The sequence below is a fragment of the Lontra canadensis genome, unplaced genomic scaffold, assembly GCF_010015895.1.
Source record: "Lontra canadensis isolate GAN:19392208 unplaced genomic scaffold, GSC_riverotter_1.0 scaffold8, whole genome shotgun sequence".
Taxonomy (NCBI): domain Eukaryota; kingdom Metazoa; phylum Chordata; class Mammalia; order Carnivora; family Mustelidae; genus Lontra; species Lontra canadensis.
In genome coordinates, this window is record NW_022631002.1 from 27,577,303 (window position 1) to 27,592,230 (window position 14,928).

General features: G+C 46.5%; 1 protein-coding gene across 1 annotated transcript in view; it reads left to right on the plus strand.

Moving 5' to 3' along the window:
• Window positions 1-12,052: 12,052 nt before the first annotated feature.
• The window catches only part of CES1 (carboxylesterase 1), a 29,850-nt gene continuing 26,974 nt past the window's right edge, over window positions 12,053-14,928 (plus strand). Inside the window, exon 1 of the mRNA XM_032854446.1 lies at window positions 12,053-12,168. Coding sequence (XP_032710337.1) covers window positions 12,117-12,168 — 52 coding nt within the window. The 5' untranslated portion in view covers window positions 12,053-12,116. The remainder of the gene's footprint in view (window positions 12,169-14,928) is intronic.

The window sequence follows — 14,928 nt, forward strand, 5'->3', positions numbered from 1 at the left end:
GATCTCAGATCTCTTCAATAAATCTGTAGGAGGGCCGGCCTATTGGTTGGCATCATAATGATCTTGTTACTAAGAGGAAACAAACACGGAACATGAAGTATGTACGGGGAGCAGAATTTAATTCTGTACTCAAAACTCTCCCCCGACCCCCAGCATCCAAGGTGAAGTGCACTTCCTATCAGAGGTGTATGTTACCTGAAATCTGAGTGCTCCAACTCCTATCCAAGCAGGTTTCTGCCACAAGCCAGGCATGGATGTCCTGAACCTCGATGGCTTAAAGGGTCTTTTCTCCAGCTCAGGAGATATGAGGGGGAGGAGGGGTGGGGCGGCCAGAGAGCCTCCTTCTCAGCAATTGAAACCAGAGGTCTTCCAAGGTCAGGAGCCAAGGAATCAGACACCTGGTGACCAAGTCAGGTCAGGGAGGACACTGAGGAGAAAAGATGTTTGCCTGATGGGACATAGACTGATCCAACCCTCCATAAACCTACACTGGGTGCCTGATGTGTGCCAGGCACATCCCCACTGGGGCTAGAGTGTTGAGCGAGACACGCCCTCCACCAGTGGTAAGCAGACACACCATAAGCCAACATCCACACAAGTGATAGCTGGTGACAAATCTGAAAATCTCACTTAGGGAGAGTCAGGTGTTTCATGTAAGTACAACAGGGGGACCTAACTGAGATGCATATCTTAGGAGATTCTCTCCGGAGAAAGGATGGATTGAAGTTAACCAGATGATCGGTAGGGAGAATATTATAATACATCATTTGAAGGAGGCACTTTTACTTATTTAAAAGAATTTTTATATATAGATAGATTTGTTTATGTACATATATATATATATATATATATATATATATATATATATGTTTATTTAATTGAGAGAGAGCATAGTGAGAGAGAGCTCAAGTAGGCAGAGAAAGCAGGCAGAGGGAGAGGGACAAGCAGGTTCCCCACTGAGCAAGGAGCCCAATTCTGGGCTTGATCCCAGGACCCTGAGATCATGATCGAAGGCAAACACTTAACGGACTGAGCGACCCAGGCATCCCATACTTTTGCTTTTTATATCATATTAAAATTTAATATTTAATTTAATGTTTATAGAATTATCTATTCATTTATAATATTTATTTAAAATGGTGATATATTTAATATAATCTGATATTTAATTTAATTCATATGATAACTACATAATCCCTATTCTATCCATGTAATTTACCAGGGTAATTAGTTTTTCTTTTTAAAAAATTAGTTTTTTTCTCTCAGGATTACATGTGAAGTGCATAGAGTAGGAGGGTTTCTGAAATGTCAGTAATGTTGTGTTTTTCTGGGTCAGAGATCTCCAACTCCTAGCCTCAATGTGGCCCCCAGAAATGTTTTGTTTAGCCCACAGGTGTCAAAAATGTTTTGGATTTAGTTTCCAATTAATATGAAATCAGGGGAATTTCACTTTAGAAGCCATGTTTCTAGCCCATCCAGAGAAAAAAAAATGAAAAGGGGAAGAGGAGGAGGAGAAGGGGGAAGAAGAAATCTGGCAACACTGGAGCTGCGTTCCAGCCTGGTAACCAGGGCTTCTGATAGCCCATACATCACCTTCATACAAATTAGAAAGTATCCTTTCTTCAAAACCTTCTACAGGCATCTTCCAGGAAATCATCATCTTATCATTGATAGAGATCTACATCTGTGATGTGAATAGTACATCCTCTGAACTAGTGCTCTTGTGCAGTACACAACCTGCACAACTGTTCTCAGTGACCCTGATGGAACAACCTGTAGGAACTGAGTAGTGGCCACCCCTTTACCTTTTTTCAAAGTCCTCACTATTCCCCTTTGTGGGAAAGATTTGGTTTGTCTCTAGAGTTTTGTTGGATTTGATTTGATTTAGTGATTCAGGTCTAAGATTGTAAGGGCGGAGGGGGGAGATTTTCTTCAAAAGCGAAGTTATTTAATTTGTCTTGTGCCTGGGTCCATTTCACTCATTGATATTACCTGACCCCCAAGGATGTTAAGGTTTGGACCCCTGGCCTCTCATTTTATGGAAACCTATGGAGATGTGAAGGAATTCACTGAAGATCACTCAGCGATTTAGTAGCAAGTCAAAACCAGACCTCGAGTCTCTGTCTTTCCAGATCAGGACTCTTTCTGCCATGCTCCCTGTCTCCCTCAGCGTAGGGTCCAAATCTGTTGGAGTGTCTCTGGCTATGGTGGTTGTGGAAGGGCTGATCAACAGTACTTGGGTTATTTTCTGGCTCTAGGAAGAGGAACCAAGCCAACACAAGCAAGCTGGAAATTCAGTTGCCTCTGCAGCTGCAGAAGGCTAATTTCTACACTGATATTTGGCTAAACTAACAGCTAGAAAACACCACTCAACTCATTTTTTAAAATACTATCATATTAAATGACATTACACTTATTTATATACTGCATGCAGTGCCAGCATCCTCAAATACAGTTCTAATTTTGGTAGGTGTCTTGCAAGAGGGAACATATTTCCAACGCATCTAGATACAGGGCCCTCTTGCCTTATTCCTGTCCACGTGCCATCAGATGTTGTATTGGGCTAAAGCTGAAATATAAATGCTATTTGGCATCCTGCTTTTTTTTTTTTTCCATTTAATTCAGGGTTTCCTATCAGAGGTGTAAGTAGAGGAATCACCCCAGAGGGCTTTTCCAAAATTCTACTGCCCAAGCTGCTCCCCAGTCCAACCAAACCAGAAACTTCTTGGATGGGACCTGGAAACATTTGTTTTCCCTTTTTAGGCATTAGATGCTTCCCCCTGATTAAGAAGTGCTGAGTAGTCACAGTGAGATATATGCATTCCAAGTTGCTAGAAGATCTTCAGAGAATCAGCTTTTTATATCTGTCTGATGTGGATGTATCCCCATCTCCAGCCAGGAGCCTGATCCTGGGACATTTATGGATAGAATTTGATGAGCAGCTTTGGGAATGAGTACTTTTACTTTGTAAAATTATTCCTGCCATCTGGATCTGCAGAAGATGGACCCAGTCACAGGCCATGCCCTTTTCAAATTGCCCTTTAAAAAAACCCCAAACTTTATTTATTTGAGGTTGAGAGAGAGAGCGTGTATGCACGCATAGAGGGAGAGGGAGAAGCAGGCTCCCTACTGAGTAGAGAGCCCAATGCGGGGCTCGATCCCAGGACTCCCCAGTCATGACCTGAGCTGAAGGCAGATGCTTAACTGACTGAGCCACCCAGGGGCCCCTAAATTGCTTTTCTTATGTTCTACAAATTCACTTCCCTAAAGGGTCCCTTCACTTCCTTCTCATCAACAACACAGATGCATGCATTTCCCACTCACCTCTGTTTTCTCACCACTGTAAAAACAGAAAATACTTAAATACTTTCTTATTGTAAATTAAACAACTTCCTTTTTTCCATGCTTCCTTCCCACCTCCCATCCCCCTTACAATCTTGGACCTGAATCACTAAATCAAATCAAATCCAACAAAACTCTGGAGACAAAGCAAATATTTGCCTTTGAATTCCCTAATGTGCAGCAGAGGGTAGCATTATAAAAGGGGAAAAACTGCTCTCCTCCCCTCTGAGGCTCCTGAGATGCAGGTGATGTGATACTGTACAACTTCGAAGGTTAAAAACAAAAACAACAACAACAAAATGGTTAAATTATAAACCAATACTATTTATCATCGTTGCTTTTCTCTGTAACACTTGGAAAAGAGCCAATTCCAGCCCATTACCTACCAAGTCTGACTCCGATGACTACACTCTCGGGCAGAACAGAGGTTGGGACCCACAGGCATTTTTCTTTCCCAATTTTTGTACTTCCCAGTTGGGGCCCAAGGAGCCCGCCTGAGATGGGCAGGAAAGGGTCACTTCCCTGGTGACTCCCTGTTACTGCTCCCTTCCCCTCGAGGGCCCTTTACACTCTGACCTTTTTTGGCCAACTGCAAAGCCCAGCTCCCCGACCTTTGGCCCTGGCTGCAGGTCCCAGGTGGGCAGAGGTGGGAGAGGGGGTGTATCTGCATCGTGTATCCACAAAGCAGGTGGTGACAGGTTTCTATCGCTGCTGCGTAGTCATTATTTGTGTGAATATGCCAAAATCTATCCATTCTGCTGGTGCTGGGCATTTGGAGAATTTCCAGTTTCAGGTTATTATGAAAAGAGTTGCCACGAATACTTTAGAACGTGTCTTTTAATGACTATGTGCATGCATTGCTCTTGGATATTTACCTGGGAGTAGCTTTGCTGGGTCATCAGCACATGTCAACTTTAGTAGGCACTCCACGAGTTTTCTGAAGTGGTCGTGCAGACTTGTCGTACCAGCAGAGTAAGAAATTTCTAGCTCTTCTGTGTTGTTGTTGACACTTGGTATTTTTCTAAAGGATTCTTTTCACTTTTATCCTTATTCGTTACGTTATGTTTCCAAAAGTTGCATTCCTATGGACCACTGATGGTCAGTTAGTAATAGAAGGGCGGGGTTAGGTGACCGGCATTTGGCTTCATCAAGGGTCACTGTGACTGTGCCATTTCCTTGAACTTCAGGGAACGTTTTCCTTTTGACACTCCGATCTCTGGACAGAAACCACACTATGCTGATGTTAGCAAGGCTCTTTGGAGGCTCTGTTGGAATCAAGAGATCAGATTTCCCAGATTCAACCAGTTCTGGGACTAGCAGAGGCAGAGCACATGTGGAACTTTGGTCTGGGGATAGATCTCAGAAGGGAGAGCTGCACTCCCATGTGCATAATGGGGGGTAGCTGCACCCCACTTTCACAGGTACCCAGTAGCTCTAAATCCAGAGGGTTTTCTGCTGCCTCCACTGTGAATGTGTTAGTCTGAGTGTGTGTGTGTGGGGGGGGTCCATCCTCATGCATAGATTTTTCCCTTTCTATGCTCTAAAGGCAGTTGTCACTCCTCTGTCCACCTTCTCACTTCTAAAACACTGATGTCATTATCACCTTCTCTTCCATTTTGTATGTACACATGCTTGTGCCTTCCAAGAGTTTATTTTATGGGCTTTTGTGGGGAGAGGCTGGAAAGAAACGCAGTTTCTGATCCCTCTGTCGTAGGAAGTGGCAAAAATGCTTTTTAGGTGAACAAATGAAAAATATATGTGTTTCTCCATGTTTGACAGCAACATAGCTTTCCATAGTTGGAATACTTGATCACGTATTTGGGCAGTCACTATAGCTGGTCTCTCCAATTACATCACAGTTTTTGCTACTGTCAATGTCACGGAGGCAGACGTTCTGATGCACACAGCTTCGGGCTCATTCAGAATTATTCCTGATTAGAGAATAGTGTGGACAGGAGGCATGCCGCTTGGCAGTGTTTGGATGGATTCTGCCAAAATTGGCCCCAAGAAAGCTTGTCGTAGTTTCTCACTCATAGCGATTGTTCTTGTTTTTCCCATACTCTTGTCCATACTTGGCACAACTACTAACATAGCAGTGGTAGAAGTCCTTGCTATTTTGATCATGGCCATTTGAGAGTCTGCCTGTAATTTGCATGTCTTGATGTTCGTGTTTCTTGGTATGTTGAAACGACATTTTCTTGGTATGTTGAAACATATGGTATGTTGAAACGACATTTTACATGAGAGGCCCCTGGAACTTAGGTGCTGCAATGAAGGGGGTTGACTGACTCATCCTTCCCTCTACCACTCGCTGGTGTTCACCCCTGATTTGCTCCCAATCTGCTTCCATAGAAAGACATGTATTCACAGGTAGGATAGTGACTTGGGGATGAGGTTGTGATGCCCCTCCCCCAGCTGTCAACCAGCTCGTTAGGCATTCTGAAGGTTTCATGGCCCCTCAAGACCTTCTAAAGTGAGAACCGAGAGCCAGCCTTGATAGGTCCTCGATTTGGGCAAATCTTTGTGCAGTCCAGCATTTCAGAGAAGCTGATGTCACTGTTCTTGCTGAGAGGCCTGTGGGAGCCTGGTGGGCAAGGTTCCTCATGCAGAGATCTTAGCTTTCTCTGGAGAGAACTCACCTCCCACCTCCCAGTGACGATTTAGGAGGAACCCTCTTGACCTCTCCAGTGGCTTGCCTGCTTCTGCCAGATTCTACTTTCGGAAACACCCTTTCTCTCTTGTCACTCCCAGGATTAAAGACTTTCAAGGGTTCCCCATTGTCCAGGGTGAAAGCCAGCTCCCCTTAGATTATCATTCAAGCCTTCTGTCCTCCATTTGCCCTTCTGTCCCAAGTGACCTCCTCAAGAAGCCTCCAGAACTACCTTGCCCCAGTGCTGACATGCTCTCTTTGCTGTTTCAAATCGTGCTCACCTCTTAACGCCTTGCCTAATCAGAAGTCATGGACGGTTTGGACATGCATAGACATAAACTCAACAATGCTCAGCATAAGAAAACATACAAAACACTTCTCTCGTTCAAGGTTACTGTATCACCCAGATGTCTATAATACAATCTATAATAATGATTTGAGTTTGCTGGACCGTTTTTGGAATATAATTCAATCTTTTTTTTTAAGATTTTATTTATTTATTTGACAGACAGAGATCACAAGTAGGCAGAGAGGCAGGCAGAGAGAGAGGAGGAAGCAGGCTCCCTGCTGAGCAGAGAGCCCGATGCGGGGCTCAATCCCAGGACCCTGGGATCATGACCTGAGCCGAAGGCAAAGGCTTTAGCCCACTGAGCCACCCAGGCGCGCCAGAATATAATTCAATCTTAACTTTCTGGGGCTTCCATTTTTATGTGTCTTTCTGATTCACCCTTTCTCCTTCTTTACTCTTAAGGAGCTGAAGGAAACCTTTATAGAGTAGTCCAAGCAAGCAGGAACTAGGTTTACAATCAGGCTATCAGAATTTAAATAAAAGAAATACAGATGTTCATTGTTTACCAAAGTATAGTACACTTATTCCTGGAGCTCTGCAAGATGATTTCAGATGGTGCACAAATAAACTTTAAAGCATTATATAATGGTTATGTCTTTATTTTGCTATGTGTTACGTAAAAAATCCCTAGTATCTAATTGATGATTTAATGGATATTATTATCTGTGGTAGACATCGCCATTAAAATCTGTCCAACCTCCTTGGGCACACAACCAGACCATATCTCCTGGACTTCCTTACAATTAGATTGGCCATGTGGCTACGTTCTTTCCAATGGACTGTGAGTAGAGGTGAGGAGGGCCACAGCCAGGCCTGGCCCAACACCCCCCCCACCCCACCCCATTCACTCCTCTGTGCTAATTCCAGCTGACTAGAATTGGCACCCAGGACAACATGAGAAACTATGAGTTAAAGATGGTAAAGCTGCCATGTTCTAGATCAGGAGCCAGCAAACTGGCCCGTGGGCCAAATCCAGCGGGCCACCTGTTTTTCAAATAAAGTTTTATTGAAACACAGCCGTGTCCATTTGCCCAGGTGTTATCTATGGCTGCTTTTGCTACAATAGCAGATTGAACAGTTGCCACAGAGACCATATGACCCACAAAACCTCAAGTACTTACTACCTGGCCCTTTACAGAAAACCTTGACTGACCCCGTGTTTAGAGCACTGGAGGCGCAGCACCAGTTTCTTTACATCAGCCGAACTAAGCCCCTGACATTCTGGGACCGTTTGCTACCATGGGTTACCCAGCTTTTACCATATATTCTTCCTCAGCAGAAGCTAAAGTAGGCAGTCCCATGGGATTGTCTGATGGGGATGGCGTGAATGTTGCCAGTTGGAGATGAAACATCTCCAGTGGTTTGTGCCTTGTGCAATGACCCCTTATGTCCATGGCGAGTGAAGCCTCCCCCAGGTCAAACTTTCCCACAGGTGCTCTGCCTCAGTCAATCCTAGGACATGGCTTATATTTCTCTGAGGGCTTGTTCTAGTAGGTGCTCTCCGTGTGTCTGTTGAGGACTTTGTTGGGGAGGTTTGGTGGGGGATAACTTGGAGGTCTCAGAGGTGTCTTCTCCCCTAAGATCTGTCTAAACGCTTGAGAGCAAAGGCCAGTTTCTAGGATTTTACCCTTCAGACCATCTAGCTCCACGTGAGAAACCTTAGGGAATTTCCCAGGGGAAAAGCAGTTAACGCAGTCAACCACCACCGAAGCAAGAAGTGTTATGTACAGAGCTGATGGGATGCAAGTAGACCATATACGTTAAGCAAAACTGAGGTGTGATGGCGTGATCTAATGGCATGTTGAGCTCGAACCTCACCTTTACTCTGCGCAATCATCATGAGCCAGTAATGGGTTTCCAGGCTGCAGCCAGACATGGCAAGGTCTGGGAGTGGCTGCCTCTGTTTGCACAGCTGGCTAATGTCTCGAGCAGGCGTGTGATTAAATAGTGGGATCGGGAGAATAATCCCTTCCTCCTTTTATATTGTGCAAAGACAGCATTCTCCAGGTTTTTTTTAGGTTGAGAACCAGGGCTTTGTTCCCAGGCTGCAAAGATGAGCTGGTCAGGGCAACAGGTATAATGGTTATGTGTGTGTGTGTGTGTGTGTGTGTGTGTTTGTGTGGTGTGCTAAGTGGTTAGAAATAGTCTTGTCTGCTTGGAAGACAAGCCAGATTGTCCCGTGAAGATAGAGATAGGGGTCTTCTTTCTTAGGGTAGTCTTTATGACTCCTGTTTCTTTCCCAGGTGGAAGGGAGGAGCCCCAGCCCATGTCATTCACCAAGCGGTCACCTCTGGGGACTGACTCTAGTACTGTCACTAAGACCTCACCCCTAATCCCAGTGCTCCCCTTACTGGCCTACCACAGTGGCTAGAATGAGTGCAAATTATCCTTTTTTGAAATAAGGTCTCCAGATTCGTTTCATTTCATTTCAGCTCTAACTTATGGCCTTGGCCGAGAACCCATGAGCTTTTCTGAGTGTCATGTGCTTTGTGGCTGCTAGTTGCTCAGTTCTCTTGAATGTTGACATTGCTCTGACCAGACAAGTGCAGGCTTGCCAAAGGATGCCAGGAGAGTAGTTCAAGCGTAGAGAAGGCATAGCTGCCCTTTGATCGCACCAGCCTGGAGACTTGACCTGCCACCCTGCTTCACATCTACTTCCTCTCCACTGACAAAAATACATCTCATGTCTCCAGTTAAAGGTAGAGGGCTTGGGGCCTGTGATTCCCGGCCAGCCAGTGACTTCTCTGCCACAAGTCTGTCTCTGCTGGGAGAGGGCCACCATGAAGGCTGAGCCAGCAGCACGCCCAGTCACTCCCTGTCCCAGGAACCCTAGCACTCCCATTTCCATTCATCCTCCCAGGCAGCCCAAGGAAGGGTCCAGGAGTGGTCAGCGGGGAGGTGTGGGCGCTTTGAAAGGTGGAGATGGAGAGGCACTTAGGGAGAGAAACCATAGGTGCTCACTCACAGGAAAATCGAGCATGCATTTAGGGCACTGACAAAGTCGGTTTGTCAACAAGGTTTGGACAGCACAGCAAACTGGTTAAGAGTATGGTCTGGAACGTTACACAGCGTTTGTTCAATTCTCAGCTCTTCCTAAACTTATGTTCTTTGCCTGAGCTGAGTCCCAGGAGATACGGGTATCAATTCACAGGGTTCCTTTGAGAACTGAGGGAGGGACTGCATACAAAGCACTCTGCCCCTTGTTTGCCACACAGTGAGCCCTCAATAAATATTCGTCACACGAATGCCTGAATGAGTAGAGGTGGAAAATATAAATAAGTAAAAATACAATATGACAGCCAGAAAATGGTTGTAACATAAAATAGATGTATCACCTTCCAGGATTTTTTTTTTCTACACAAAGATATGTTTTTACTAAAATGGGATATTATACATGACTGGATTTTTAAGTATTTATTTTATTGAAAGTTAATTCACAGGGCTCCTGGGGGGCTCAGTCAATTAATTGTCCAACGCTCAGTTTTGGCTCAGGTCCTGTTCTCAGGGTCTTGGGAGTAAGGCCCCATCAGGCTCCACGCTCAGGGCAGAGACCACTTGTCCCTCTCCCTCCCCCTCAAATTCTCCCTCCTACCAATAAATAAATAAATAAATAAAATCTTAAAAAAAAGATAATGCACATACCATAAATTCATTTTTTAATTTTTATTAAGTTAAATATATTTTACTAAGTTAAAATTTAACTTAGAATTTTTAAGTGTACAATTCAGTGTTTTTTGTAATATATTCACATAATTGCATAACCATCAGTGCAGTCTAAACCCAGAACATCTCACCACTCTCATCACGCATCATTCATCGTCACATAGGAAGGAAGCCTCCTACCCATTATCAGTCATTCCTCATGCCCCTGTCCTCTGCCCCGAGCAACCTCTGATCTTTTTGTCTCCATGCATTTGCTTATTCTGGGCTTTTCATATAAATAAAATCCTATAGCATGTAGCCTTCTGTGTCTGGTTTCTCTCATTAGTGACCCGTTTTCCAGGCCCATCCATGTTGTAGCAAGTGTCCATACTTTGTTTCTTTTCATGGCTGAATAATATTCCATTGGATGGCTAGATCACGCTTTATCTATCCATTCATCAGTTGATGGTCATTTGGGTTGTTCCCACTTTGGGGTATTAGGAATAATGCTGTTATTTGTGTCTTGTTTTTGTATGGCTCTGTTCTCGGTTACCTCGGGTGTATACCCAAGAGTGGAATTGCTGAGAATATAATAACTCTATGTTTGATTTTTGAGGAACCACTAAACATCTCCTATAAAGCGACCTCAAGTATTTTAGAACCTCCTTTTTCCCCTTCACGAGAAATCATGACTGTCTGTCCTTGTCAATGAATGGGGTGTTCATCACTAGCCTGAATGAATGCAGAGTGTTCTCTTAGCCAGACTGTGTGGAAGGAATTCCCCTTCTTTGGACATTCAGTGATTCTATGAAACAGGCTTTGAGCAGCTTCATTGTCCTTGCGCCTCCAGCGGACACATGACACTTTCCCAGGTATACCCAGAGCACTTTATATCCCTCTATTTTGGGGTTTTGCATTGTGCAGTGACCCACCACGTGTCTCATCTACTACATGCTGAGCTCTGTAAGCCCAAGGAATATCCCTTGAATTCACCTCTGTATCTATACTACGTAGCATCTCGTCAGGCATTGGTAAATGGAGAATGAATGAATAAATGGAATATTGAGTACATGGAATGATGGATGGATGATTAGAGCTAGGGACTGTGGAGATCTAGAGTTCATTTGCTGTGAAAATAGTCTGTCCAAAGATCCCCGCCTGGAGAAGGAATGCCTTCCCTGACCCTGGAGGTGTGTGACAAGAGGCTGAGTGGCTTGGCAGGAATATTGTAAAGTTAATTTAGACACCAAAAGGCAGGGGAGCCTGGGTGGCTCAGTGGGTTAAAGCCTCTGCCTTCGGCTCGGGACATGATTCCAGGGTACAGGGATCGAGTCCCGTATCAGGCTCTCTGGTCGGCGGGGAGCCTGCTTCCTCCTCTCTCTCTCTCTCTCTGCCTGCCTCTGCCTACTTATAACCTCTGTCTGTCAAATAAATAAATAAATAAATCTTAAAAAAAAAAAAAAAAAGGCAACTGGATAGGGCACCTGGGTGGCTCAGTCAGTTAAATGTCTGACTCTTGGTTTTGGCTCAGGTCATGATCTTTTGGTTCATGGGATCAAGCCCCACATGGGGCTTGAAGATTCTCTCCCTCTGTCCCTCCCCTCACTCATTCTGTCTCTTTCTCCCTGCCCCCCCAAAATAAATCAAAAATTAAAAAAAAAAAAAAAAGGGAGGTGAGGGGACCTCGATGAATTTAAGGTGTTCCCAAACTTGAGAACACAGAACTGTATGGGAAAGAAGCCCAAACAGCTGAGACAGATTTGTCCTGATTTCCCCAGCAGCTATGGGGCTGGCAGTTGTTCTAATTTTCAAGCTTGTTCTGAGAACCCTGGACCAAAGCCTCCCCCTCCTGAAAGACATCTCTCTGTTCCTGCCTGCCTTGGGAAATTCATAGTGCCCTCAGGTTAGAAGTTCCTCAAGGGAGAAGCCCTTATGTTACACGCTGCTGGACCAGTCTGGGGCTCTGTAATCAGAAACTCTGTCCTGGCTTTGGAGAAAAGAGGGTAAACTCTGGGTGGGCGTGGCCAAGAGCTCTGGGGCGGTGGCAGTGGGAGTAGGGCAATGGGGCGGGACCTGAACAGACTCTTAAGTGGTGTAAACAGCTTCAAGTGCTGGAGCTGCAGCCTGTCCACGATGTGGCTCTCCGCTCTGGTCCTGACCTCTCTTGCCACTTCCATAGCTTGGGGTGAGTCCTTCTGAAATAAAACAGCAGGGTGTGTTTGGAAATCCTTGCCCAGGCACGAGGTGGGAGGTGGAGGGGAACGAGGTGGGGAAGATGCATGGAGAGGAAGAGTATGGCGGGTCCAGTTCTGGGGCAGCCAGAGCCCTCTGGACTTCACCCCGTTGGTGCCCAGCCAGTCCCTGTCAACCTGAGAGCCCGGGAAGCACGAACACTCCCAGACTACAGCTGCATGCTCCCTGCGCAGGGCAGACAGCTAACCTCATGCCTCCTGGATGGGGATTCCAGAGAGCTCGGTTTGTTTTCTGCCTGATTATTCATCTGTGCATGGCCAAATCAGGGAGAGTGGCTTAGCAGAATATTAACAGGAGTATCCCGGGCTTTCTGCAAATGGCATCAGGCCTCTTCACCTTTAGGGAAGTCCTGTATTACTATAGTAACGGAAAAGTGAAAATCCTCGAGTTTGTTTGGGCTACAATAACAGGGACTAATGGAGGTCTTTCCTAAAAGCAAAGCGGCTTAATGCAACTTGCAGAAAGCCCAGGATACGTTGCTTTGTGCCATTTCGGCTTAGGAAAAGTTTCGTAGGAACGCTCCCCGTTTGGATGTCAGGCAGGGGACCTGGACGGACTGTGGACCCAGAGGGTGTAGGTTTGAATCCCAGCCCACCGCTTACTAGCCAGCTGTCCTTAGGCATTGTGCCTAAGGTTTCTCTGCCTTGGTTTCCCCCTCTCTAACATGGGAATCAAGGCAGTTGTCATTGGGCCGTTGTAAGGATCAAACAGGTTGTTTCTAAAGAGTGCCTAGTATGGAAAGTGCAAATAAAGAATTTATAAATGAAGGAGTTGTTTTAAAATGTAGTAGTAGAAAATTTGGTGTGCGGTGAGGCCAACAGATCAGGAGCCAATGGCCAGGATTTGTTACTCACAGCTCCCGGGAGGAGGACGCATGCCCACCACAGTCCTGCACACTGAGGTGATGCTCAAGGTGGCTTAGAAGAGGAGGGAGGAGGGAGGAATTTCGTGCAAGAGCCCTTATTGTGGTTACCTGAGGAAGGAAGAGGTGAGACAGGATATGCAGGTTCAGGACTGGAAAACTAACCAATTTTAGTGAGTTCCAGGGCACGAAGGCTTCTCACAGTTTTTGGGGCCCTGGCCCTGGAGTGATTAGGGCAGGATGGTAGTGGCTTGGCCTGGGACGGCCTGGTAAAGAAGGTGATTGGGGTACAGGCTCTGCATACTGGAAGGGAAGTTGATTCCTATCGCTGGAATTGGCTAACTCCGAGAGGGCGGTCCCTCCAGGGTTAGCAAGGTCCCAGAGGTCACGCGTCAAGTGTACACAAAATAAAGCCCGTGATTACTACAAGAGCATAGCAAGGGACCCCAGAATGCATCTATGCCTGTTTATAGGCAGGCAAATGGACTCAGAGAGGGAAATGGACTTGCCCAAGGTCCACTAAAATCATACTCTGGAATCTGTCTGTGGCTTGTGAATGGACAGCCAGGGCTGGGAACCTCAGAACTGGGAAGGCCCAGGCCCCATGTGCACTTCATCTTCTTTCTGATGGTGACATTGTCGGAAACCTGGGACCAAACGTGAGGGCAGGGTAAGAACCAAAGGAGGAGTGGGTTATCCCCTTACTGCCGATTACCCCCTGGCAAGGCCATCCCATTTCCCGCTGTAGAAAGTCCATGCTGGCTCTCTCCATTTCCTCAGCTTCCCCATCTATAAAATGGGCATCTTGTGAAGTCGAGTTTAAGCGAACCAGAATGCAAATCTGGCACATAGTAAGTGCTCAGCATTCAAAGCTTACCTGTGTATGGACGTCATGTAGCATAAACGTTAGGTGTGTACTTACGTAACACGACAAGCGCGGACTGCTCCTGGAGCCGTAACTGCTCTGCCTCTCACCCCACCCACCCACTTCCTCACCCTGGCCCCTTGGGCTCCTGTCCACTTCGCCTCTCCCGCAGGTTACCATTCCATCTCCTTCTGTAAGACTAAATCTGGATCACCCTTTCTTGTTCTGCCCGCACACTTTGGGAGAGAGGGGAGAGGTTGACCTTTTGTCTGTGTCCACAAGGGAGCAGCTGGCATGATGCCAGGCTAGAAACCATTTCAGATAAGGAAACATACACACAGAGGCTGCCAGGGCGGGATGAGGGAAGGCTTGGAGGAGGGCCATGATTGAGAGTCTGAGGGCCCACTGGCACAGCAGGTAGAACCAGGACTGGGGTGGAAGGGACAGCCCGGGAGAAAGGGACAGCTCAGTGGGGAAGGACCGCCAGCCCCACAAGGACTGAACAGGTAGGAACCAGACCTCCAGGCTCTCTCCCCCGCCCCGGAAGCCCCTGCTCAGAATCCTCTATGAGATGATGCATGTCACTCTTGCATACTCTAAGACTGTTGACTGCTATACGTGTACCCCCAAAGAAAGCCCCACACCCTAGCCTGGTACTGAGCCCCTCCCAGGCTTGGACCTCTCTCACAATACAGACTGCTGTCCGCTCCCCGTTGACTCCCTCTGGCTCCCGTGGGCCCTTCACTCTTCCTCAGGCCAGCCTTGCATTTAGCTCCCAGAGCCGAGCCTCTGCTCTGCCTCACACCTTTATCTCCCCACCCCCCGCCTTCTACCTCCTGCTGTTGGCTCCCCCTTCCTCCCACTGCCAGTCCCAGCTCCAAGGGCACCACCTCCACCATGCCACCAAGTCGGAGGCCACCCTGCCTCTTCTGACCCCTGTGGTACTGTACCTCTCTGGGGACTCC